Below are 27,127 nucleotides of genomic sequence, written 5' to 3'. Positions count from 1 at the left end.
AAAGACAGGCAGAGACTGAAGGGACGTGGCCTCAAGCCAGGGAATCCTGGAGGCACCAGAAGCTGGAAGAGGCAGGGAAGTACCTTCCTTTGGGGCCTTTAGAGAGAGCATGGCCCCGCTGACACCTCAGTTTTAGGACTCCTGACCTCCAGAACCATAAGATAATAAATTTGTGTTGTTTCACATCACTGCATTTCTGGTAAATATTTACAGCATCCCTGGGAACTTAATACAGAGACACAGTCTCTGCATGGGCTCACGGTCATTAAGATCTATGGGAACCACAGTCCTGGGGATGGGCACAAGGGATGAAAGGAAGACTGATCTTTTATTTAAATTTTTTTGTGCACTTTGTACCTTCACCATATATATGTTATCTATCTAGAAGAAATTAATTAACATGTAATAACAATAAAAGAATCTTCAACTTAAGTATGCTTTTCTCAGGTCTATGGACTCACCAGTACTTCTGATTAATATTAGATTTGCCTACAGGGTAAGAATGTATTTACATTTTAAAAATACCCAAATATGGACCCTCTTGGCAGAGTTCTTATTGTAAATTAGTAAATTGGCTTGCTGGTTTAATTTTAGGTTCTTGAGTTCTTGGTAGGCATGCATACTCTGGCACATGGAATTCCTGCAAAACTTAACCCCAGACCTTGGAGTGCTACGAGGCTGCGCCTGGGCCGCCCCCACCCTTCACTTCACTGAGTATCTATGTATCCCACATTTCCTGGCTGCGTGACCTTGGGCACGACATTTCCTCTATCTGAGCCACAGTTTATTCAACTGAAAATGCTGGTATTACACAACTGATCTCCTATGTCCTTTCTATCCTTTGTATTTCTGAATGCCTTTTTACAAAGAATTTGAATGACCCAAGAAAATGATCATTTCACAGTAATTTTTTTTAAAGGATGCAAAGCTATACTTAGTATAGGAAATGAGTGTATAAAAACTTAAGAACATACAAACACATGCATACCTCTTGCTGCACAAAGAAAATTAAAAAATACTGAAAGACTAAATACATCTTACTTTGAGTGGAAATATTATAGGCAGTTACAATTTTTTATCAGTATTTTGTATACTTTCTAAATTTTCTCAAATGAGAAAATTTGAACTGTAAAATATATACCATGTGTTAATCACTGGAACCTTTGCAAGATGCCTGAGTCAAGAGCAAACTCTCGGGGTGTGTATCATTTCTCTGAAGCAATACCACAGTGACCTTCTAAGCGAAACTTCAAAGATTGCTGTTAGAAACCCATTAACCTATAGCCAAAGAAGAGCTGGGTGTTGCTATTAGTAAAAGACACACCCTAGATATAAGAGTACTGGCGTACAAAGATATTGAGAAGATATAGATTTTGGAAATCCAAGTAGAGTTTGTATACTTGTTAATTGTATGATGCCAATGTCAATTTCCTGCTTTGACCACACACGATAGTTATGTAAGGTGTTTGGTGGAAGCCGGAGGAATATATAGATTTCTCTGTGCTACTTTTGCAAGTTTGTGTTGAGGCTAAAATTGACTCAAAACAAAAAGCTTTTAAAAAGTGGTTTAAATATCAGTATTTCATATGGGTTCAATCTAATATATGCATGGTATATAGTGACTTTGCAACAAAGATTTATTGGACAAAAATTGTTGAATAAATATTAAAGCAAGTTTTAAAATGATTTTGTAAAAAGTTTTAAAATTTTTGTAAAAAATAATGACAAACGTTACTATGTCATTAGAAAAAAATGATCTGGAGTGCCTGGGTGACTCAGTTGGTTAAAGCGTCGGGCTCTTGATTTTGGCTCAGGTCATGATCTCAGGGTCTTGGGATCCAGCCCCACGTTGGGCTCTAAGCTGTGCATGGAACCTGCTTGGCATTCTCTCTCTCTCTCTCCCTCTGCCCCTCTCTCACTCTCGCTTTCTCTAAAAATAAGTATTTTTTAAAAAGAAGAAGAAAAAGAAAATGATCTGAAAGGATATAGCCCATACTGTGAGAGTAATTATTTCTTCTTCTCGGTCATTTTGGTTGAGGGGTTGAAGAGAATGTTTGGAATGCAAGGAAATTTCACTTTACACTGTTTTATATACTTACTTTAGAACATAAAAAAATAAAGTGTAAATGTGAAAGCAGTAACATAAAAACACTCCCTTTACCTTTAAAGGACTTACAGTCCAGTAGGGTAGGAAGCAATATTCCGTGCCTGTGCTGGAAGAGACCTGTTGAAACAGACTCACATGGGCACTTTCTAAAGAACGCGTCCTGTATCTGGGGGGTGTAGATCAAGGGTTGGCAAACTACAGCCTGAACGTCAGATCCACTCTGCTGCCTATTTTTGTTCAGCCTGAGAGCTAAGAATCATTTTTATATTTTTTAATGGTTGAGAAAAAAAAACAAAAAAAAGAATAACTCCTAACACATGTAAACTACAGGCAATTCATATTCCATGTCCATCCATAACGTTTTATTGGAGCACGGTGGTACCCATTTGTTCGTGTTACCTCCAGCTGCTTTCGCACAAAAGGGCCAAGCTGAGTCGTTGAGAACAACACCATGGCTTGTAAGGCCTTAAATAGGTAACATTTGGCCCTTTACAGGAAAAGTTTGCTGACTTCTGGCGTAGTTATCGGAGCATAATTTTAATCTTAAAACCTTCCCGCCTTCGGACCCTGAGACTTCCCCTTCAAGGTGGTTATGAAAAGGTAGTAGACCCAAACCCACCAACTGAAATAAAACTGCGTGCTCTGTGCAGATCTGGAAGGGCACTGAATTTTTAGATAAGGAAATCCTTTAAGATCCATTTTGAATATCACCCCTGTTCCCATCCCATCGGGCAGAAACTGCCTTTGGAATTACTTGGTACTCCCTGTCAAAATCCATTTATTGAGCCCTACAGCGTGCCTGGCACAGTGACAAGCACTTCATGTAAAGGATCTCATTTAATGCTTATACAATCCATTCTACAGATGTTTAAACTGAGGCTGAAAGAGTTTCAATCGCTCACCCAAGGTAACACACATAACAAGAGGAAATTTGAACCCGACTCTGAATGACTCAAAAAATCATGATTATGAACACTCTGAGCGAAAAGAAAAAGAGCATATTAAAATCCTATTTGAAAATATAAACTCTAGCCAGTGGGCTTCACGCCAGAAATCAACAGGAAATAAAAGCACTCTATCTTCTCAGTGGGTACATTTTAAAACTGATATTACATATTTTGACTCATCATTAAATTCATAGACACAAGGAATCATCTGTCTCTACTTTTAAAACAAATTTAGTTCTGAAATAAGTCAACTCAATGATACAACCTTAACGCAATCCTAGAATTTTGGAAAGTGACAACAGCAAGCCTTCCACGGGTCTCTCGCGGCAGCATCTGGCTTATGCTGCCCCCTTCTGGACCACTGGTGGTATGGTCTTAAAAAGTCCAAAGGAAAGAAAAAACATCCCCAAATCCATCGGAGTATTTTAGATTTGAAAAGAATTAGAAACTATCTCCTCGGATACCCCCTTTTTCCCCCATCATCAAGAGAAAAATTAAAATCTAGAGACAGTTTCACTTACTCAAGATTTCACAGCAATGAGTAACGAAGGAAATGACTAGAACCCATACTTTCTAAACTTGCCTGACAGACGCAGATCTGGAATTTCAAAAAGGCTTCTGAAAATAGAAACGCACATTTATTGAGTTCACAGACTTCCTTTAAATTGTGGAGACCACTGAATGTTTGTAATATGTGCAATTATCGAAAAGAACACTATATACGTCAATCAATCAATCATTACATACATGAGTCAGACGTTCCCTAGCACCTGGGGCAAAATTGGGTGAGGACCTTTTTTTTTTTTTTTTTTTTTTTTTTTTTAATTTTGAAAGGGAACAGAGAGAGAAGTGTTTTAGCACCCAATGTGCTTTCTAAAGCAGAAGGAAGGGTAAGATGATTTCACATTTCAGGCCGGTGAGATAACAGAAGGAAACCAGGGGCTGCAGAACCCCATTATCTAAGACTCACTGAGTTCCAAACTTGGCCTCAAGCTTCCACTGCCTCCAAGGATTCCCCACCCACAAAATGTCATCATGTGAGAGTCCAGAGTTGTCACTGCAGGCTTCTGCTCTCAAGTGCCAATATCTGAGGGTCTCAGTGAGGCATAGGTAAGACCCCATCCCTAATCCTTCCCCCGTGACTCCTCTCTGAAGGGCAATGTCTGGCACGGCTCTTCCTACACCCAGCTGATCAATAAATCTTGATTAAGGAAAGTGGCAAAGTCCTCATTTCACCAAGAAACCTCAGAAGTATTAACAAGAATGATAATAATAAACGGACACCAAATACCAAGCACTTAGCTATATACTACATGCCAGACGCAGTGCGAAGGACTTCCACGTTCGATCTCAAAAATACTCTGCAGTAAATTCCATCGTTGTCCTCACGGCACAGTGAGAATCCTGCGGCCTAGAGAGGTCAGGTGACTTTCTCAAGTCACTAGCTAGGCGAGGAGAAAGCAAATCTCAGAGCCAGGGTGACCTACCGCAGAGCCCAAGCTCTTATCCTCTGAGCTCTACAGCCTTTGGAAAACGTGGCAAGTGCTCGCACACACTTGCTACAGAAAGATCAGTGCTGGAGAGTGAATGATCTGCTACTTCACGCCACGATGGAAAGAGATCCATCTGGAATGGAACCCTAACCGTTGGCTGCTTTGGTGCGTGCAGTTTCTGGAAAGGAGATTCTACCTATTACTGTCGATGAGGATGATTATGAGCACGATGTAAGCAGCTGAGAGTGCACCAAACACTCACATTTATTATCACTTTTGAACTTCAAAAAAAATCTACTGATGGGGCGCCTGGGTGGCTCCGCTGGTTAAGCGTCTGCCTTCCGCTCAGGTCATGATCCCAGTGTCCTGGGATCAAGCCCCGTGTCAGGCTCCCTGCTCAGCTAGGAGTCTGCTCCTCCCTCTCCCTCTGCCCTTCTGCCCTGCTCATGCTTTCTCTCCCCCCCCCCCTCTCAAAAAAATACACAAAACCTTTTTTAAAAGTATCTTAAAAAACCTAAATCTACTGAGGTACGTAAACTTGGGCAAAATTACTGAAACAGGAGGAACCTGAAACTCAGAGAGTTCCCGTATCTTGCCCAAGCCTGCGTAGCTAGTAACAACTGCCAGCTACGGAAAAGCGCTGCCCGGTGCAGGATCACGGCCGGCGAGGTTTGTCTGAGGCATGATTATTGTTGATTGAAAACTTTTCCCAGTGCTATCTGGTTGCACATTCCACATCTGCCCCCCCCCCCCCCCCCCCCGCCGCTGTGCTGCTGAGCATTCCAGGGTTCAACAGGCTGCACGTGCCCGGAGGCTCTTGCCAAAGGGTATTGGTACCTTTCGTCAATGACCTGATTGTAGTAGGAGAAGAGATGCCTCACCCCGTCACAGGGCGTGCTGAGGGGCGCCATTTATCCTACCCGCCGTGAGACCGAGAGCTCTCCGCTGCCTGGCTCCGTGTCAGAGGAACACTGTGGTCTGCAGCGTGGTCACCCAGCTCCCTTGGTTATCCGGTCACAAGGACCCATCGTAGGACTGGCTCCATGTTCTATTTCAGGGGCTGGCACCTTACTTCTTTTTCCCTCTGTTTGCTTTACCATGGTTGTAGCTCTCTTAAAGCTTGGCGACCCTCTTTGTTCTTCTTTGGTTGACCTTTCTGAAGGGGAGCGGTTAGATGTTAGAATGACACAGATCCAATTCCAACTTTATTAATGAAAAAATATCATTCGTACGGTTGGTGGAATAGAAATGCTATTGTGAGGGGAATCATGAGAATCCAGTCTTTGTCCTTCACCTTTATCCCCAGACTGTCGGCCTGCCTACTGATTCGAACCTGTGAAGAGCGTGACCATGAGAGAGAAAACAAATCGGCTAATGCCTCGCGAAGATGTTGACCTTGAAATCAACTGCATCCAATTTCTTTCCTCCTAACAACGGCATTTGTGAGTGAAAATGAGCTTTGCTTCATCCCCCTGCCTTCCTCTGTTCCTTCTGCTGAACTTGTACTGAAAATGGTAATTCCCCCTACAACTTCTTTATGTCCTTGATCAACTGAGGACCCAGCAAACTGTCGAGTTCTGACTTGGCTCGATTTGGTCTTTAATAAAATAGCACAGCGTAGGGGAAAGAGCTCTGCTTTGAGAGCCAGAAGAAAGTCCAACCCGGGGTCTCGTTTGCACTTCTCTTTGAACTTTTTTTTTTTTTTTTTAAGATTTTATTTATTTATTTGACAGAGATAGAGACAGCCAGCGAGAGAGAGAACACAAGCAGGGGGAGTGGGAGAGGAAGAAGCAAGCTCATAGCAGAGGAGCCTGATGTGGGGCTCGATCCCAGAATGCCGGGATCACACCCTGAGCCGAAGGCACACGCTTAACCACTGTGCCACCCAGGCGCCCCTGGACGTTTTTATGCCTCTGTGCCTCAGTTTCCTTCTATGTGGAACAAGGAGTGTGCACTACACCACAAGTCCTAAATGCCTTCTTGGGGCCAGGGATAGGCTGGCTTCAAAGGAATCTCCTGAAGAGGTCTGTCAAGCATACAATGTCTTGGACCCACTCCCAGAGGTTCTAATTCTGCAAGTCTTGGGTAGACTGGAGCAATCTATGTTTTTACTAAGCACACTGTGTTTCCAGGCCATAGCCAGGGCTGGTACACATGGACTGGATGACCTCGAAGTTCATGGTCTTGGTTCCTCAGTGTTCTGCTGTCCCCCCGGGAGGTCAACATGAGATCAGATTGCTCCGCATCTTCATTTATTCAAGGCTCCCCCCTTTTCTCTTACCTCCATTTCTAGACCAAACCATACCTCCCTCATTTTTGACTGATCCCCTTCTCCCACGCCAGGACCAACCTTGCTCCATTCACTATTCCCTTCTCTAAATTATTCATCCTCAAACTTCCTGAAAACACACCTAACATTCGTTCCTTAGCAATTTGGACTTATTCTGTAACATCTTGGATTTCAGGGCCTCCACCCCAGAGCTAACCCTGTTCACCTAATGGTCCCCCTGTCACAGTTCACAGCCACCTAAGTGCTCATTCTACTTGACTGGCATTCTGAATTTCCTAATATTTGACTACACCCCCCGTAACCTTTGTCAGCCCAGCCCTCTCTGCACGCCTGCTCTCCTGGATCCCTTCCTACGTCTGTTGTCTCACTCTCTGCCTCCTCTCCCAATCTAGTTGCTCCTTTATGGGCTCGCACCTCTTCATGTCCCTCTTCGTCTCACACAATCTCTTTAGGTGATTCCACAGGAGCCTCCACTACCCCTGTGCTAATGAGACAATATAATAAAGTGCCGAAGAGCTCAGATTCAAGAGCCAAGAGACCCAGGGTTCAAACTCTGGAAAATTTCTCTCTCTCTCTTTTTTTTTAAGATTTATTGATTGATTTGGGGGGTTATAAGAGGGGCAGAGGGAGAGGGAGAGATGCGGACTCCCCACTGAGTGTGGAGTCTGACCAGGGCTCGATCCCAGGACCCTGAGATCAGACCCTAAGCCGAAATCAAGAGTTGGACGCTTAACTGACGAGCCACCCAGGTGTCCCTTTGGCAAATTTCTTAATGTCTCCAAACTTCAGTTACTTTCCTTCATAATGGACGTAATAATAGAATCTTTCTCACAGATCCAGACAATGCCTCACAATGAGACAATGTACCCAGGTCTGCTACATAATGAGCACTCGATAAGTGTCGTTTATTATCAATGATTCCCCAAATTGTATCTATAGCCCTGAACTGTCCCTTATGAGAAAATATATAGTAAAGTATTGGCTAAGTAGCAAGTCCCTGTTCAGAAATTATGTGAATCACAGGAATTATTATTTGATCAGAGGTAGGTGCCAATCATCAAAGACCCCCATCCCCACCCCATCCATAAGTCAACCCAGCCCCACATTTCCAACTGCTCATTAGACATTCCTCAGGTGCCCTCTGAACTCCAGCTCTCCCAAACAGATTTCACTCTTCCTCCTGGGGTTCTTTACTAGTTAACCTGTCACATCGATCTAATCTCCCAAGTACAGAGACTCCGTCATTCTTCATTCTTACTCCCGTTACCAAGTCCTCTCTATCTTAACTCCGAAGTGTCTCTGACTTTGTCCCCTCTCTGTAGTTACGGAGGGGACAGGCCATCATTCTACTCCAGACACTCATCCCCAGCCTGAATTATTGCGGGAGCCTCCTGGGTAGCCCTTCTGCCCCCAGGCTTGCTCTCTCTCATACATCTTTCACACTCTTACCAGAGCAATGTCCCCTAAAGCAGAATTGGAAATGTCATTCCCTACCCAGAACACATGAATCGCTCCTTATGACCCTGGAATAAAATCTAAATTCTTCAGCCCATCAATCAAGTCCTTTAAGAACATTCCCTGCTTCCTATCTCCATTAGAGTAAACTAGACTGTGAGGCAATCTTCAAAGATTTCATGCTCTTATCAAGTCCCCGTCTCTTTGTTCATGCCGTTCTACAGGACTGTTCCCCCTTCCCTGCACAATGAATGTTCTCACCAAGGAGGAAAGCTTTCCATGCTTCTATCCCCAAACAAAACCCACTGCATGATTGTTTGCAGTGCACAGCCTGTGCATCCCACTAGTGCGAGCCCTGTGGAGGAGATGTCACAACTTACTCATTCCTGTGCCACGAATGGAGAGGCCTCCCAATCAGCCTTACTTAATGAATGACGGATTTGAAAGGCTTTGACCAAAAATCATGTTACCTATTTCCACGTATCCAAAACAAATGCCAAGATAAAAACAGAAAATCCCATCTCCAACCACTTCGTCCTCTGAGAATCCTTTGACTCCATGGAAAAGTCAGCTTGCTCTGGACCATGAAGCTTGGGATGACTTTGTAAAACAGAAAGATAGAATAATAGAACAGATCTTTCTACAAGTGTTTCCTCCGCATTCTCTCACCATCCTACCCCGGGACCAAGAAAAAGTTACTGCAGGACTCTTAAGAAAGGGAAAATGGTATTATTATCAAAGCATGTTCATTTTTTTTCCTAATTTTCCTGGGTTGACAGCCAAGTCCTCATGCATATATGGGTGCCTTAAATGTGAAATTGTTCTGCGGCTTTGACTTCATGCTGGTGATCGGTATAATGATCCATCTGGGGAAAAGTGAATCCTAATACTTTAGGAGCAAATATCAAGTCTCCCCTTGGGGAAGCTCCATTGCGAGACAGTGGCTGCTCGTCCTAGAACAACGGCCAACTACACATGGGATCAGGAGAACTGGCCTCTGGTCTCAGCTCTCTTCCCAAGTCACTGCAAGGCCTCTCAACTCACAAGCCTTTCCTGGGCCTCAGTTTCCCATCTTCTCAGTTTCCTGGTTTTCCACAGACAACACCCCTCCAGGAGTTCACGAACAGGAGTTCACGAGCACAAGTTTAAACCTCCTGAAACCTGGGTGTGAGTCTCAGCTCTCCCCCTGTCTAGCTGTGTGATCTTGGGCAAGTCACTCCCCACGTGGGAGCTCCATTTCTAGGCAGCCTTAGCGTGGACGTGAGGATTCCCCGGCCTGGGCGGGGCCGCTTCAGAGCCTGCGTCTGCCGCAGATCCCTTAGAAGTGGAGCGGGCACCGACGCTGGAAATGTGTGCTTGGGGTTTTCGTATAGAAGGAATAACACGCATCTGGAAGCTCTCCCATGACACACTCAGCTACAGCTCTTTCTCCGGCATGACTCGGTTTCCAAGCCTACATTAGAGAGTGGAGCCTCCCTAGACTGAGCACCGTGGGGACAAAACAGTCGAGAGGCGGAAGACGAAAGGGGCCCAGAAGCAGGAATGAGACCAATAATTGGGAAATCCGTAGAGTCATGTGAAAGGGACTCAACGAAGAGCTTTCAGAATCTCCGATTTCCTCCAATCGCGAGTAGAGAATTACGACCGTTAGCTTTTCTAACTTCCCCAAGTTTGTAATTTTGCCACTCATAGGCTGTTTCCCTGGTATGGTTAGCAGTTTAAAAAAAATCCTAAAACCAAAAAGTGTCTGTGGACTTACAAGGAGCAGCAAGCTGGCTGGGAGCCGGTGGCAGCGGCCTCTTGTCTTCCTGCCGGAGTGGCCTACAGACGAAGGTGTGTGAGTAGGAAAAGCAGCAGAGGTGGAAAGAAGAGAGGAAATAGGGATCCAGCATGATGACTACCATTAACTAGCCGCTAGTTAGGTCCTAGGTGTCCGTCTCATGCATTTCCTCACCGAACAGTCCTATGAACTAAGTACTCCTATTATCTTCACTGTACATTTTGAGAAAACTGATATTTAGAAAAGCATAAAACAAGTAACTCACCAGAGGTTCTGGAAAACAAACAAACAAACAAAAACCCCTCACACAAAATGGCAGAGCTGGGATATAAGCCCGAGCCTTCGGACCTCATGGTGAGCTCTCAACCCCCACTCAATGCTACCCAGGAGACTGTGAGGAGAAAAGACTAGGAAGAAAGGATCAGAGATGTTACTGAGGCAGTAGAAGGACCAGAGGCATGATCAATGGAAGACTGAATCCCAGGCCATGTGATGACAGCTTCAGGGTCCCTTCCCAGGTAGAGACTAAGTTCTAAGGGAACAATCTGGGACCATGTCACACATTCCTGCCTCCAAGCAAGAAACGAAATGAGCCCTCAGGGTGGACAGAATGATTTGAGTTCCTAAGCACCTGGCGGGGTCAGAGTTTGGATTCCTCAAACGATTCTCTTCAGCTGCGGGGAGACACCTATGAGAGTTTTTATTGTTGTTGTTTGTTTGTGCTTGAATTATGGTTCCGAACCATTTGGAGCTTTGCAGCATTCCTGGAGAATCTCAAGAAAAATGTACGTGCGCATAGACACACAGACTTACGTACGTAATTTCAGGGGGCTCGTACCACCCTCCAGCCCATCCACAGACAATCCACCCAGTAACACATGGACACAGTTTAAAATCTCTGAGGTCTAGGCGTGAGTCCCACCTCTCCCTCTGCCCAGCTGTGCGATCATGGGCAAGTCACTCCACATCTCTGAACTCCATTCTGGGGAGCCATGGAGTGAGGGTGAAGAATTGCCACTCTGAGTAATGCTAATTTTAGGGAATAATAATTTTGACCAGATCCTCTTGAAGGATTTAAACCAGCCCTCATCTATGGATGGCTTCCCATCCAAAATTACATGAAGAAATGAGGAGGAAATCGGGGATATTTAGCCAAGGAAAAAAAGCCACAGAAGCATGTGGGCTCCGAAATGGGTTGAAGCCATTTTCATGGGAATGAAGAAGGAGGATTCGTTCTGAATTATCCTGTAAGTGGCTCCAGAGGGGGGACTGGCTGGGGCGTGGCAGGGAGGGAAGCAGCCCAGCATGGTGTCAGAGTGACATACAGTTGAACAGACACGGGTTAAACCCAGGCCACCATTTACCAGGTAAGTTAGATAACCGTCACAGACCACAAATTGGACGTGACAATGGTATGTATCTCCTAGGATCTTGTGAAAAGTCACGTGAATGCACTAAACATGCACAGTGTTAAAACAAAGAGAGATCTCAGTAGGTGTCAGCTTCGCTAATAAACTCTCTGACCCTCCATTTCTTTGTCTGTAAAATGGGGATAATATCTGTACCTGATCGGAAGGTCACCGTGAGATTTAAGTCAGAAAATGCACATTAAACACCCTTAAAACAGCACCTGACACATAATTAATTCCTCAGCAGGTGGGAAGTGCAATTATGATAACAAAGTTTTCATGACAAAAACCAATGGGAAGAGAGGACAGTAAAAGAAATGAATGTAACCTTTTCTTTCAGAATGGAAGGCAAGGCAAAAAAGAAAAAAAAAAATCCTAAGAGCACAACCGGACTCAGAGCTAGACTTCCTGCGTCCGGCACCTGAGAGCAGTGTGGCCTTGGGAAATTTGCACAAAATAGGGATATGAGCATCTGCTAAAGAGGAATTGAATGAAGTGACCCATGAGAATAGCTTGCCTCTGCACCAGCACATAATACGCGTTCAAGAAATCCTGGTGTCTTCCAGAATAAGTAGAGGAGGACAGAGATAGACCTTCTCATAACAAGATCCTCTTCCGCAGTGCAGCCTTTAGTGGCTGCGAGGATTCTCTCTCCTCTGGGATTTATCAAGGACGAGAGAAATGAAATTACCAGGGATATTACAGACGAGAGTAAAACATCAAGACGACCTCTTGTTCCTTGCAATTCAATGTAAGAACGTCCAAGATTTAAATGGAATGAACGATAACATTTTGAAGACTCCTTGCCCACCCTCCATCATTTTTCTAGTTGCTACCTTCTTTTCCGCCAGAAAATAGCGCCCACCCTGACCTCATGCCACAGAGAAAGAAGGTTTAAATCTTGGGCATCTAGCTGCCCTTCAGTTCACAGCAACGAGTCCAGATTTTCTGTCTCCCGGCTGGATGAGGGGTGCCTGCCAAAGCTTTTCAACATGAGCTCACCCTTGCATTTCATCTTCATTTATAGTCTTCCTTCAAGACGTATCCCCCTTCCACTCACTCTTGTCTCTCCCCTCCAATTGGGTCTTCTGAGCCTTTGTGAGTGATGTCCCTTTGCCTCCTTCATAGAGTTAAAGAATGCCCATTTTCTGGCCAATAAACATATAGAAAGACACTCAAATTCTTTGTTAATCAGAACAACAAAAGCATAAGATTAAACAAATGGTCATATCGAGTGGAAGGAGGATGTAGGAAAGCAGGCACTCTGTGGATGGGAAAATAACTTGGCAAACCCTTTCTGGAAGACAATTTTGTGATGGCTATTAAATTTAAAAGTGCACATTTCTTTCAGCCTAGCATTTCTCCTTCTTGGTCACCCCCTAGTGAGAAAAACACCGGCATAGACACTTAACGAGACACTCACATACAAAGATGTCCTCTGCAAACTACTTATGGTAATGAGATATTAGAACAACCTCAGTGGCCCCTAGTGGGCAATGGACTCTATAAGTATCCATAGTATAAAATACTACACAACAATTTCACATAATGATGCAGACCGACACGGACTAGAGAAGAAAGTGGTCCAATAGATAACGGTAGGCGAATAAAACAAAATGCAGAAGGCTGCATACACTGTGACAGAATTTTTTTAAAAATCCACACACAAAACTGTGTTTTTCTATATCTATACACACACATAAGCAAATAGAAAAAGATCTGAAGAATACTCATCTTCAACTAATAGCAGTGATTATCTCGGAGGAAGGGCTGGGATTCAAGACAGGGAGTCAAAGAGAACTTTCTTCTACTCTTTTTATGCGTCCCTAACAAAAATACATTAGTGCGGTATTTGTGCAATCTACCATAAATTACTAATATTTTTGAAAACGAGTGAATGATTTTCTGGCATTTCTAACTTCAAGACAGAAGCAGCTAAAGAAAAAGGGGAATCCCAACAGAGGGGTTTCCAAAATGAGACAGAGGAGGGAAGAAGCCAGCTCAGATGCCGTTAGCAGATTTCACTTTCATCCTAGCTTGTGGGAAGACGGAGGATGTGACCACAGTGGAACCAAAATAGCTGAATCCCAAGACAAGCAGGCAGATGACTGATCGTTCTCACAGCCAAAGACAAAACCGCCCTCAGGAGCACAGCCCCTCACCTCTTGTCTGAGGAAAAGTCATTGAATCACTCATTTCCCATGTTAATGTTGATGCCTGGGATGTTGACTGGAGAACCCAACCTTCGGACTCTGGGAGGAAAAAAAAAAAAAAAAAGGAAAAGTGAAAACAAACTTAGGTAAACACCTGTCTTTTTTTAATTTTTGGTGTCTCACTGTCCCCTAAACTACCTCTGCCCTAAAAAAAAAAAAAAAAAAAGAGCTAATGTTTACTGAACATTTATTTTTTTTAAAGATTTTATTTATTTATTTGACAGAGATAGAGACAGCCAGCGAGAGAGGGAACACAAGCAGGGGGAGTGGGAGAGGAAGAAGCAGGCTCACAGCAGAGGAGCCTGATGTGGGGCTCGATCCCATAACGCCGGGATCACGCCCTGAGCCAAAGGCAGACGCTCAACCGCTGTGCCACCCAGGCGCCCCTGAACATTTAGTACATGCCAGACCCTGTTCTAAGGGATCTACACGCGTCCTCTCATTTAATCCTCAGAAAGAGACACAGGGTAGGTGGTATTATCAGTCCCTTTTTATCACTGAGGAAGCCAAGGCCCAGAGAGAGAAAATAACTTTCCCAGAGTCACACAACAGATGAGAAGCAGGACTTACACCCAGGCAGTGAGACGCCAGAGCACACACATGACCCCCCCCCCACTACCTCTCTGTATTGTACTAACACAATAATTGATTGATTGATTTACTCTATAGGTGTCTGCTTTCTTCTACTTGATTATAAGCCCCATTAAGTAATATCTACCACTTGAGGATTTACTAACGTGCCAGGCACTCACCTGTGGCCATTATATGCATGAGGTTATACAGCTCTCCAACTCACCTGGCAATAAGCCAAGGCCAGAGACCCCCGGCATAAAGGAGTAGAACAGGGAGCCAAGGACGGGCAGTTCTCTTTAGCACCCCGATGGATGTGAATCTCGGTGCTTATTTTTAGGGTAGTCTCTGCCCTTGGGCCCTAGTAAATACGTAAAGAAGGCTCGATGGATGGATGAAAGGTCACATGAATGAAAGAATTCTCCCTCTACTACAGAAAGCCAGTGAGCCAAGCGAGGACATCCATCCCTCAAGGGGATCTCCAAAGATCATTGTGCTTAGAATTAGGATGCGACAGCTGAGCGCTACCTGGCCTGCAATGGAAAGGCGAACACTCCAGACGTGTGCTACCACGAAGAACTGCTCAAACAAACCAAGGTCAGTCCCAATCTCTCTTGCAGTCTCTCTCTCCCTCCCTCTCTCCCTTTCTCTCTCAAAGCCACAGAATGAATGAGCCACAAATGCTGTCCAATTTGTCCTAGGTGGGGTTCATGGCACACAGGACCCAAAAGTCACCTCTAGTCATCTGATTCCACAACACTTTACTCTCTTCAATGAAAGAAATGAGGAAAAGAAAAAGAAACCAAGTGTCCTCATACCTGTGGATGTAAGTAAGGCAATGTTTCCAGAAGTCACCTCAGTGCTTCTCTCAGGGTCTCTGGAGAGAAAGAAAGTTTCTGACTCTGGAAGAGAAAAAAAAAGCTCAATAAAAGGGAGCAAAAAAAAATAAGTGTTTGTGCTGAGTGGTGGGATTCAGGGCTATTTTTATAGTTGTCTTTGTGTTTTTTTAAATATATTTCAGGTTTTCTTCAAGGATTACAAGTAATTTTTAGGATCAAGGGGAGAAAATTACAAATGTCATATTTTAAGATGATTATTTTAAAGGCTAAAAGAATAAATAATACATACAAAATTTGCCTGGTTTATGATTCATGGACTTTAGGTGACTACTCAGAATATAGCAGAATTAGCCAATTCAATATTGTCAAGCTATTTAAACTACTGAGGCCTTACTGAGGGAGCTGAGACACCTAAGAAAGCCTTCACGTTATCTCTTAATGGTTTTCCAATATTCTTACATCAGAATCAGAGGTTGAAACATGGTGGGAGCTTCGATAAGCCCCATAAGTAATGGAGCTAGTAACTCAGCGAGGGTCCAAGATGCTGGATCAAAAGGGATTGGGGGCGAGAGAGGGGGGGAAAAGGAACAGAATGGAAGGGAGGGAGGGAAGAAAAAAGGAAGGAAGAAATAAGGGTAGAACTAGTTCATCATCAAGGGATATTTTAAGACATCTGGAGGCCTTTCCTCAATCTCTAATGCCCAGGCATAGACTTAACCCTTGGCAGACTGAAACTGGATTCTGACCCCAGTTGACATTTCCTGGTTCTTCAATAAATATCTCTAAAATTCCTGGAAGGTCAACTGGAGAACAAAACAGAACAAAAAACAAAACTGACTTTCAAAAAAAAAGGAAAAAATGGGGGTGGGGGGGGAAGAAACCATAAAACAAAGAAAAGGAACAGATTAGTGAAACCACATCCTCACTGACACCCACACACAGAAACATGTGCACACACACACAGTTATAAGATGAATTGTATTCCCCAAAGTTCCTTTGTTGAAATTCTGAACCCCAGTACCTGAGAATGTGGCCGTATTTGGAGAAAGAGGTAATTAGGTAAAATGAGGTTCTATGGATGGGTCCTAATTCAATGAGTGGTGTTCTTATAAGAAGATAAGTTTAGGCCACACACATTCACAGAGGGAAGACCATGTGAAAACACAGGGAGAAGGCGACCATCTTAAGCCAAGGAAAGAGGCCCCAGAAGAAATCAACCCTACTGACACCCTTATCTCAGACTTCTAGTGTCCAGAACTGTGAGAAAATAAATTTCTATTGTTTAAATCCCCTAGTCTGTGGCATTTGTTATGACAGTCTTAGCAAACCAGAACACACACACACACACACACACACACTGAGACCCAAGAGCAAGTCTCTGGACTGCCCCATTCAGTAAAAAGAACCCTGTTTCAGGGACCCAAGATACATCCGGCTGACAGAAGGGAAAGAACGGCCAAATGTACCATGTACCTGCAGTGAGGGTGGGCCCTTCCGTGGAAAGCTCAGGGGTTGGAAGAACTGTGGTGGCTTCAGAAAGAAAGGTTGATATTGTTGGAGGGCACGTAGTTGCCACTGTCATGAGGGCAGTGGTGGTTCTTGTCTGAAGTGGCGTTCTGGCCGTGAGCTCAGGTATAGTCATGGCTGTTGTTGGAAGCACAGCTGTTGTTGGAAGCACAGCTGTGGTTGTTGTTGGAAGCACAGTTGTGGTTGTTGTCAGAGCGGTGGTGGTGGTTGGGAGACGTGTTCTTGAGCGCCTGGTTGCTGGGGCTGTAACCAATAGAAGATATGTCTGGTACCAAGTAGAGACAGAGGAAAAGGGAAACCATACAAATATATGTGGGATCTGCCATTTCTCTCCATTTCTGCTGCCCTCACCTGGTCCCCTGACCTGGACCACTGTAATGCCGTTGAAAGTTGGGTTTCTTACCTCTGCTCTTGGCCTTTCCAATCTGTTCTTCACACATTGGTTAAAATAATCTTTTAAATGACAAATAATTATGTCAGTCCCCTGCTTAAAATTTTCTACTGGGTCCTCCGTGACCTTGAAATAAAGGACCCAATCCCCCACCTTGGCCCACAAAACTCCATCTGGCTCTTGCTTTACAATCTCACGTCTCCACTCGACTCTTCTTGCTTTTTCCCAGCTCACTGACCTTTCTTAATTTTTCTGAACGCTGACCTCACACTGGAGGAACTCTGTACCTGTTGCTTCCTAACCTCTCCCTTCATGAGGCCGACTCCTACTGAACCCTCTTGTTGCAGCTATAAGGCCACGGCTGCAAGGAAGGTCACCCATATTCTGCGATCTCAATTAGGTTTCTTGGTTCTGAACTCTCAAACTTTACCTTCACAGCATTTCTTGCATTTCATGACTGCACATTTTATCTGATGATGGTTTTAACGTCTGTTTCTCCCACAAGACTGTAAGCTCCATGAGGGGAAATCTGCTATTTCCATTGTTCTCTGCTACAAATCTAGTATCTACCCCAGTGTTGGGCACATGAGAGATGTTCCAAAAACATCGCACCAATGAACAAATGAACAATTGCATCAAAAGTGAGCCCAAACATAAAATTCCAGATAAGCAAGATGAAGCAGCTCTAGAGTCCTGCTGTACAACGTCGTACCTGTAGTTAACGATACTGTATTATACACTTGAAAATTTGCTGAGTGGAACTCATCTTAGGCATTCTTTCCACAATAAAATAAGATTAAAATCTAAAAAAAGTGAGCCCAAAGTATGCAACATGGGTGAGAATATAGTCTCTTTCAGATATTAAAGATAAGTTTATGCCAACACCACTCATCCCTAACATTTGAATTTGGGTTCATCAGCCACAGTTCTTCTATATATGCTACCCTCTCTTAAATACGCCAAATTCCAATGAACTCTAACAGATTCCAGTGAGCTTAGAAATGACCCATAGATATTGAGTTCAACAAGTATTTTATAAAATAATAGCTGGTTATACCAGGCTTGAAAAGAGAAGGCTTGGATTAGCATCATTTAACTTCACTAAAACTTCAATAAATCAGAAAAATACCTCCTCTATCACAATGTCACTTTTAGAGAAAAATATACTAATGTGTATGAAAGTTCTTTAATGATGGGCCACCTGGGTGGCTCAGTTGGTTAAGCGTCTGCCTTCGGCTCAGGTCATGATCCCAGGGTCCTGGGATCGAGCCCCACATCGGGCTCCCCGCTCAGCAGGGAGCCTGCTTCTCCCTCTTCCTCTGCCCCTCCCCTTGCTTGTGCTCTCCCACTCTCTCTCTCAAATAAATAAATAAATAAATTTTTTAAAGATTTTATTTATTTATTTGACAGAGATAGAGACAGCCAGTGAGAGAGGGAACACAAGCAGGGGGAGTGGGAGAGGAAGAAGCAGGCTCCCAGTGGAGGAGCCTGACGTGGGGCTCAATCCCAGAACCCCAGGACCACGCCCTGAGCTGAAGGCAGACACTTAACCGCTGTGCCACGCAGGCGCCCCAATAAAATTTTTTTTAAAAAAAGAAAAAGAAATTCTCTAATGGGAAGATTCCGCATAAGTTGTTCTCAAATTTTAGAGTGCACTGGAGTCACCTGAGAATCTTGTTAAGTATGTGGCTATAAGCACAGGACCCTGCCTCCCAAGATGCCGACCCAGTGAGGAACAGAGGACAAGAATCTTCCATCTTTGATGCAGGCTGAACACAGAGCTCATTCTGAGAGGCTTCATTCCAAACAAGCAGGAAAGCTGATTACTGTGAGCATAATTTAACCGTAGGAATTCAGCCATAATTCAACCATAGGAAGGCTGCATGCCTCCCATGCAGCTCAAATCTTTGAGTTCCACCAGAGTTCAATTTCATCAAAAGCAACTAATAGTAACAGAGGGAAAGGCCACCTGAAAACTGCTATGGCTATCTCCAAATCTCACGTCCTTTCCCCTCTGCTGGAAGTCGCAAACTATTGGCTGACAGATTGAAGCTGATCCATGGACACATTTTATTTAGTTTACATGGTAGTTCTTTTTTTAATCTTTGCCAACATGCAAAAATCAATGTCATGCACATAAAAATTGGGAGATCTGAAAACACTGCACACAAATTTCTGCAAAGTGACAATCTCCTGGGTAAGAAGCAGAGGCCCCCTGCGCATCGACCCTGCAATTCACAGGTTGTCTTCCCCATGTGCCCTACACTCACTCATTTCTACGATCTTCTTGGCCCCCATGGGTATTTGCTCCATACTGTGGCTCCTCTAGCCGTCGCGACACATCTTAGATCGAATCTGCCCACTCGTGCTTCAGCACCTGCAGCCTCCCGAACACCACCCACTGAATCCATTCCCCGTGAACTGCTGGATCTCTCCTTCCACAGACACAAGCCCCTTCGCGCACGCACCTCTCCTCAGCTGCAGGCGAATGTGCTTCTTCACATCGTTGAACCAGCCAGGGACCTCTATGCGGCAACAGTACACACTGCTGTCATCTTCGTTGGTGTTGGAGATGGTCAAGGAGACATCGCCTCTCCAGATACCGCCCTGAAGTTCGTATTTTGGTGACTTCCTGGACAGCACCCTTACCCCATCGGTCTGGAGAAGCTGCTCGTTGCATTTGGATTTGGGACACTCACCCTTGCCCCAGCACATGCTGTTTCTGCTCGTAGACCAGGATGGGTACATACAGGGCAGCGTCACCGTCTGACCCAAATATGCTCTCACAGTCTCTGGTGCAGCTGAAGCTGTGAGGAAAGATGAGAAAAATAGGCTGTGCGGTTCTAGAATCTCTCAAATATGCTACACGGTGTTTGTGTAGATAGACGCTTCCAGGAAGGTGAAAAGAGTCATAGCGCATATCTTTTTAGCCTAAATTCTGATGTGCCCTTAGCTGCTGCCCTAATTCCACACCCTTTCGTCCCCTAACTGGAGACAGTTGACCCACATGAGTGTCTGAACTCAGCTCCACAAGAAGACATTTTGGCTGATTTTAAAACTCTGCTTTGGGGGCACCTGGGTGGCTCAGTCAATTAAACATCTGCCTTCGGTCAGGTCACGATCAATTGATCCCCCTGCTCAGCGGGGAGCCTGCTTCTCTCTCTCCCTCTGCCCCTCCCCCTGGCTCATGCGCTTTCTCTCTCTGTCAAATAAATAAATGTTTTTTTTAAATTAAAAATAAAATAAATAAAAACAAAAACTCTGATCTTGAGTACCATTCAATAAACAAAAAAATGCTCCAGTGGAAAGACCAACCCTTTAATCCAATTCCACTAAGTCATATGAGCAGATCCAAAACCAGCACTTCACCCGCCGGGTCTCAATAAGCAGCGAACATGCACGACAGACCCAAATGCCTCGAACAGGCCTCCCTCTGCCCTCCAGCCCGGAGAATGCCATGGCGGTAACTTAGGCTTTTGAACTACATTCCATTTTCCTTCTCTTCTTCCAGTACTGGATACAGAAATTAATTGCTCTGGACCATTTATTTGTTGTTAGAGGATATGAAGTCAGGTGGAGTATGAAAACGTTTTTAATGTTAGAACTGGAAGGGACCACAGGAATTAGATAGAATGGGAGCCGGGACATACAGAAATGCTGGAAGGTTAGTTTTACCAAATTAGTTGTGTGAGATGGAAGGTATCACTATTTCTAAAGTGAAGTAATCGTCTTTCCCAGCTTTGGCTGCTCATCAGCATGACCTGGGGAGCTTGTTAAAAATACAAATTTTATTGTCCAACCCTGAATCAGAATCTCTGAGGCCAAGACCCATTGAAATATACATGACCAAATTCTCCAGGTCATTCTGATGTTGCTTGCTACTCACCCAGTGTGTGAGGACCACTAGACAAGCTCTTCTAAGATTGCATCCATCTCCGAGAATCTGTGAAACATTTTCACTGCTGCAAATATTAAGCCCACTGGTTTAACAGAGCATCAGCAATTGTTCTAAGCACCCCCCACGTCCCCCCCAAAATGCTATTGAAGCTAGGCTGAAGCTCCAGATCATTGGGACTCTATCCCGCTCCCGCCGGGCTGCATAGATCCTGCTTCTTGTTTTCTCCAACGTAACTTCCTATGAGACTCTCCATTCACTAACTTTGTGGACCCATTTGGCTTAAGTTGTATAAGACAGGGCCAGCAGTCCCAGGTTCCTCTCTGACTCAAGTGTCAGGAATGTCCACATAACCCTCTCTAGAAGAAGGTGAACACAAACCCTAAAGAGTCACCAAATTCAGGCCAGCCTGGAGCCTTCCCTGAAATCACAGTTTCTTCACTTCATTGTAGTAGAAATGTTTCAATGATCACAAATGCTTTAGAAGTCCCTTTTGCCCACCAGGAAACAAGGAAAAATAAACAAGAAATTCATTTGCACCACCTTCACCTATATTAGCGACACAGAACATATGCTCCTAAAATTAACAACTTCTACAATACGAGCTTGTTCCTATATTTGGGAAATTAATAACAAATACATGCAGGAATTATTTCTGCTGGAAATGGGCAGTTTATTTTTCCAGTATCATAGTATTTATAGAAGGAGGCATCCTACTACTCAGTATGAAAGGACCAGACAGAAAAATTGACAGCAGACAGAGCATGCATAGATGAGGAAAGGTGAGCAGCTGGTAAATTTCACCTGTAAGACGGGCAAAAATTTAGAATGCCAACGATTGTGAGGAGCACTGGGTGTTATACGCAACTAATGAATCATTGAACACTACATCAAAAACTAGTGATGTACTCTACAGTGTCTAACTCAACATAATAAAAAAATGTTTTTACAGAACAACAACAACAAAAATAGAATGTCAATGGTATCAAGTTTGGCCAGACAGGCAGCTAGGAAATGACATAGACTACTGGAGTATACTGGAATAAAATGGGAGGTTAATTGGTAGAGCCAAACTGTAGGGTAATCTGGCAGTTTCCATTAATACCGAACATGCGTGTATCCTAGCTAAGCCTTAGCAATTTCATGTTTTGTTATGCACCCTAGAAAAATACACGCGCTCAAGGAAACCTATTAGCGAATGTTCGCTGCAGCTTTCGTGTGTATGTGAATGAAATGAACAATGCGTGCGTGGGGAATGGCAAAACTGTGGCATGTGCATTCCAAGAAATCATGAATGAATCATTCTTTCCCTATAGTCATTCCAAGGTTAGTAAAAGTAGAGAGAGCTCTATCAGTGGACATGAAAACTTCAAGCCTTATTAATGTATGAAAAGGGCAAATTCAAAACAACACATGAAATATAAAAGCATCTGCTAACATAAATAAAACAGTTTGCATTTTTTTGTGAGGGCAGAGACGAATGAAGGTAAATGCAGAGAAAAGTGTCTGGTGGGACATACACCTAACTTATTGTACCAGTCACCGCTGTGATCAGAGGAACGCAGCTGGGGCTGGAAGTAGTAGTCAAAGGGGTTTTAGCTTTATAACGGCTATTATTTTACTCACCAAGGGTGTTTCTGTATCGCTGATCTGATTAAAAATTAATATTAAAAAAAGGAAGCGTGCAATTTGGTGTGGCAGAACAACAATCATTAGGCTTACATTGTAAACCTCATTCTGCCAGTTACTGCTTTTGTGCTGTTGGAGGAAAGCCACAATAATCCTGACCTCATTATCATCAGAAGACAAAGGGGATATATAATACTTGCTTCAGAAATAGTTCTGAGGTTCACATGCAATGAAGTATCAAATGCCACATGAAATTATTAAAGTATTGGTACAAGTAACCAAGCATTTCAGAATTTAGAAATAAGATGAAAAGCTGATCCTTGCTGTTACAAAAGTATCTTGGAGTAGAGGAATCATTGGCATCAAATCAATTTCCCTCTTCGGAAATTACCCAGGATGGTAGGTGCAACGAAGTTTCTGGTGCCAGCTGGTTTCCTTCTCCAGCTGGTGACCTCAAGAAAGGTCCTTTACCAACCTGGGTTTAAGTTTCACCATTTACAGAATAAAGGGTTTCATTCCACGTCTTTTTTTCCAAGATTTTATTTATTATTTATTTGAAAGAAAAAGCACACAAGCACAGGGAGGAGGGGCAGAGGGAGAGGGACAAGCAGGCTTCCCCTGACACGGGGCTAGATCCCATGACCCTGGGTCGCGACCTGAGCCGAAGGCAGGCGCTTAACTGACTGAGCCACCCAGGTACGCCTCATTTCACATCTTTTAAGAGCATATCCAGCCCTGATTGATCCTTGGTGACTCTGAGCAGTTGCTCTCTTCTAAATTGGTCATTTTAGAAAAGGCACAAATGAAAAACAAGAAACAGACCATTCTCCAGGTGCTGGTTCTTTCAAGTGGGATTGGAGAAGTCCAGACAATCAGTGTCCGGCCAGTGGCAGGAAATGTGGACATAGACTCCAGCAACCTTCAGCTAATAAAACCTCCACACAGTAACTTACTCAGGACAAGATAAAGACCAGTGAAGACACCGATAAAGAAAGTGACAGGGCCTGCCTTCATTCTGTTAACTCCTACAGAGTATCTGGCGAGAGAGGCAATTAAATGATCAGTTACTAAAGGGCGATAAGTTCTCTGATGAATGACTCCACGGGAGATAGGAACTCAGAGCAGAAATACCCAAACCCGCCCATCTGGGGGCTCTGAGGGCTCAGGAAAAGCCTTACTTGGGTGGGGTCCTGAGAATGCGGGTAGTTCCAGGGGAAAGAAAGGCAGAAAAAATCAGCATGACAAAGATTTGAAGGGTAGAGAGAACACATTTGTTTTCCTTGGAATGTGGGTGTTTTCTCATGGAGCATATTTGAAAGGTCATGTGCAAATAACTACGAACTTTATAAAAGCTCCAGGGACTTTAGCTACTGTCTAGTCCTGGAATCATGGATTGTTCAAACTGGTCTTACCAAAGTCCCTCATTTCATACACAGAGGAGCCAGAGCAATTTCGACAGGTTGCTAATGTTTGTGGTTAGTGACAAGACACAATTGCAACTCAGTGCCGAGCAGTTTGCCCTGTGCTGCGAGGATGCAGAAGTCTAAGCTGGGCCAACCGGAGTGTGTCCATCTGCATCGTCTAAAACCTGGAAACAATGTGCCGAAATGAAACCTCACTTTGAAGCCTCCTCCCCAGCAGAATAAAACAAAAAGCAAACTAAAACTCCTGAAAATCAAGAGGAAAAATCAGAATTATAATAAGAGTTCTTGCACAACAAATTCCCCAGGCTCCAACGGTGCTAATAACACCTATGGAGGAAATTCCTTTTCCCCATCTCATCTGACCCCTTATTTTGTGTTTCTTCTTAAATGGTCATTTCTGATATGAACACAAATTATCCCACCCTAAAACTCCAAAACCAGTCTCAGGATAAAATCCCATGTAACAAGGAAGGAGAGAGGCACTCCAAAGAAGGAAGCCTGGAGGAAAGGAGGAATGAAGCAGGCTTCCGCTCTACCAAGGCTGGATCAGCCATGGGAATCTATCACAGGAGGCCAAGCTCTCCAGGGACTCCTGCATGGAAGGATTCAGAACACTTACTCAGAGAAAGCCGCCCAAGTTCAATCAGCAGCCAGAGAATAAGAGGCCCTTTGGACATTTTGATGGTTGGCAGGCCCCAGGAGTCAGTCTGTCTGTCCAAAGCCCATTTCTTATACTCCAGTGAATGCTGACAGGGCAGGACCTTTGAGTTTCATTTCTCTTTCTGCCTCATAATCTTCCCTTTCCCCCCTCCTGAATGGTGTCCCTCAATCTGGGAGGTCCAATAAAATGTGCTGGGCACTTCTGTCCCAGCCACTAGTGTGTGTGCAAACGTGTGCACGGATAGTGAGGTGGCACCTGTATTCCTTTGTCCATGTGTATTGAGGGGTTTCCTACCTGTGTGCTAGCATCCATGCATGCGCTTGTGTGTATGTGCATGTGTGAGCTGTGCACGAGCCACAGTCCGCGTGGCTACTGTGCAGCTCAGAATAAAATGCAGTGAACTCTCCTCACTGGCAGCTGTTTACACATGGACTCCTCATAGGGGCCAAAGGAAAGTTATTCTAGAATTTGGCTCTGCTTCCTTAACCTGATTCACCTAGTTTTCCATCACTCAGATCTTTGGTTCCTTTACCCTGATAACAGACAAAGAAAAGCAGGGCTGCAATCAACTGTCACATAAGCCAAAATCACCATTAGAGTTTACTGGACAAGGAAAGAAGAATTCAATAGAAGAAGCCTACTGTGGCCATTAGAGGATGGGCTCGGGTAACAAAGAAACCCAAGGTCAGGACCCAATTCTACCACTTTTTAAGTGAAGCCACCTGATGGGGAAGAGCATAAAAGATAATTCATGAACAGATTACAAGGCTGGACTCTATAGATTCAGTGATCTATCCAAAACCAAAGAACCAGTTAGAGAAGGAATCAAATCAACCAGATGTGTTTTCCAAAAGAGTCTTAGGGGCACCTGGGTGGCATCTGATCTCAGCTCAGGTCTTGATCTCAGGATTGTGAGTTCAAGCCCTGTATTGGGCTCCATATAAAACTAATCAATTAAGTAAGTAAGTAAGTAAGTAAGTAAGTAAAATAGACTGAGATCATCATCATTGGTTATTGAATCCTTAGTTATATGCCAGGCACTCTGCAACATGATACAGATGTATTATTTAATTCTCACAACCCTAAGAAATAGATAATATTTTTCCCATTTAACACAATGAAGAAACTGAGACTTAAGGGAGCTATATAAATGACATTGACAGCTAAGGTGTGAAACAGGACTCAAACCCAAGTCTCCCTGCTCCCAAAGTCCATGCCCCAAATCACTACACCCTCCTTTTACCTGTGATCCTTAGGGTAATACAGGCATGAGACCATCCACACCAGTGGCCAGCCAGATCCCACCCAGCCCCAGAGAGGGAATTTAAGGATGCACAAATGCTCTAGATTAAAAAAAAAAAAAAAAAAAAAAAAGACCTCATTTGATTGTAACCAGCCGAATGAGCCTCATACATTCAACATTGCTCACAATAAAAGTATTGGTGAAAATACAAATATTGGATGAGGCTCTGGACTCAGAGAAGCCAGAAAAATGGGGGGAAGGGATGAAAATAGAGGGACTCAGAGAAAAACCTCCCACTGAATACTCAGTGAACTGTGCAATCCTCTTCCTAGCGAACTGGGGTGTTGAATCTCTGGATGAACTGAATGGCCTTAAAAAAGCACTTACAGATATTGATATTTAGGTGTCCCACAACAATACAAACACAAGCGTCCTTCAATAAAGTCATCAGTGCATGAGCCTCAGTCATGTACGCAGCACTCCTAGTTTTTAGTGTGTCACTTTAAATATGAATAGACAACCAAGGATCTGAGACATGTGGGGTAAGTCTTCAATATGGAAAAGATGACAACATCCAAGATGACTTTTTCCACTCACGTTTATCAAATTGATAGGATGCCTAGAAGATCTAAGAGCTGAACGGGCAACCCTATCCCCCCACATGGCCTTTCCACAAGCCATCTTGGGCTTCCTTACAGTATGGCAGTCTCAGAGTAAATGAATTTCTACGTAGTATCTGGCTTTCTCAAAAATGAGCATTCCAACAGGCCCAGGAAGAACCTGTAAAGGTTATGACCTAAACCTGCATGTGATTCAAGATCATTTCTACTGCATTGTGTTGGCTAAAAAGTAAGTTATAAGACTATCCCAGATTCAAGTAGAGGAAACAATACAAGGGTGTGAATTCCAGGAAGTTTGCTGGACGGAAAGGGGAAGCATCTTTGCAGGCTGGTTACCACAATGAGCAAAGCAGGCTGGAGCAGAAGGTCAGAGGGATAAGGTTTGAGGTGGCAGTGGTAAGTGTAACTGGTAGATTGTCTCATGCATTTAGGTATTTTGAAAATAGATTCAATAGGTCTTTGACAGAAGAGGGTTGAATCATTTAGGATGAATTTTGATAAACATTTAGAAAATTAAGAAAAGGAAAACATGAGACACTGATTACAATCAGGAAAGCAAATATATTGTACAAGAAAGAATATGTAATTATAGTACATTTGCTCAATGTGAAAGATAGTTATATGGTCATGATAA

At 43.8% G+C, this 27,127-nt stretch overlaps 1 protein-coding gene across 2 annotated transcripts in view; it reads right to left on the bottom strand.

The window, feature by feature from the left end:
- TIMD4 (T cell immunoglobulin and mucin domain containing 4) overlaps positions 1 to 24,724 on the bottom strand; it is a 33,328-nt gene extending 8,604 nt beyond the window's left edge. The window contains exons 1-5 of one of the 2 annotated variants that reach the window (XM_045791982.2): positions 24,589 to 24,724; positions 19,490 to 19,828; positions 16,577 to 16,873; positions 15,083 to 15,166; positions 13,644 to 13,733 (exon numbers count right to left, since the gene is read on the bottom strand). In XM_045791982.2, the coding sequence (XP_045647938.2) occupies positions 13,644 to 13,733; positions 15,083 to 15,166; positions 16,577 to 16,873; positions 19,490 to 19,828; positions 24,589 to 24,646 (868 nt within the window). In that variant the 5' untranslated portion in view covers positions 24,647 to 24,724. The remainder of the gene's footprint in view (positions 1 to 13,643; positions 13,734 to 15,082; positions 15,167 to 16,576; positions 16,874 to 19,489; positions 19,829 to 24,588) is intronic. The other variant, XM_045791984.2, reaches the window with a different exon arrangement.
- Positions 24,725 to 27,127: the final 2,403 nt, after the last annotated feature.

Source organism: Ursus americanus, chromosome 15 (assembly GCF_024610735.1).
Source record: "Ursus americanus isolate L20-20 chromosome 15, mUrsAme1.1.p, whole genome shotgun sequence".
NCBI lineage: Eukaryota > Metazoa > Chordata > Mammalia > Carnivora > Ursidae > Ursus > Ursus americanus.
Note: the sequence above shows the minus strand (reverse complement) of the source record. Positions and strands in the feature narration are given on the sequence as shown.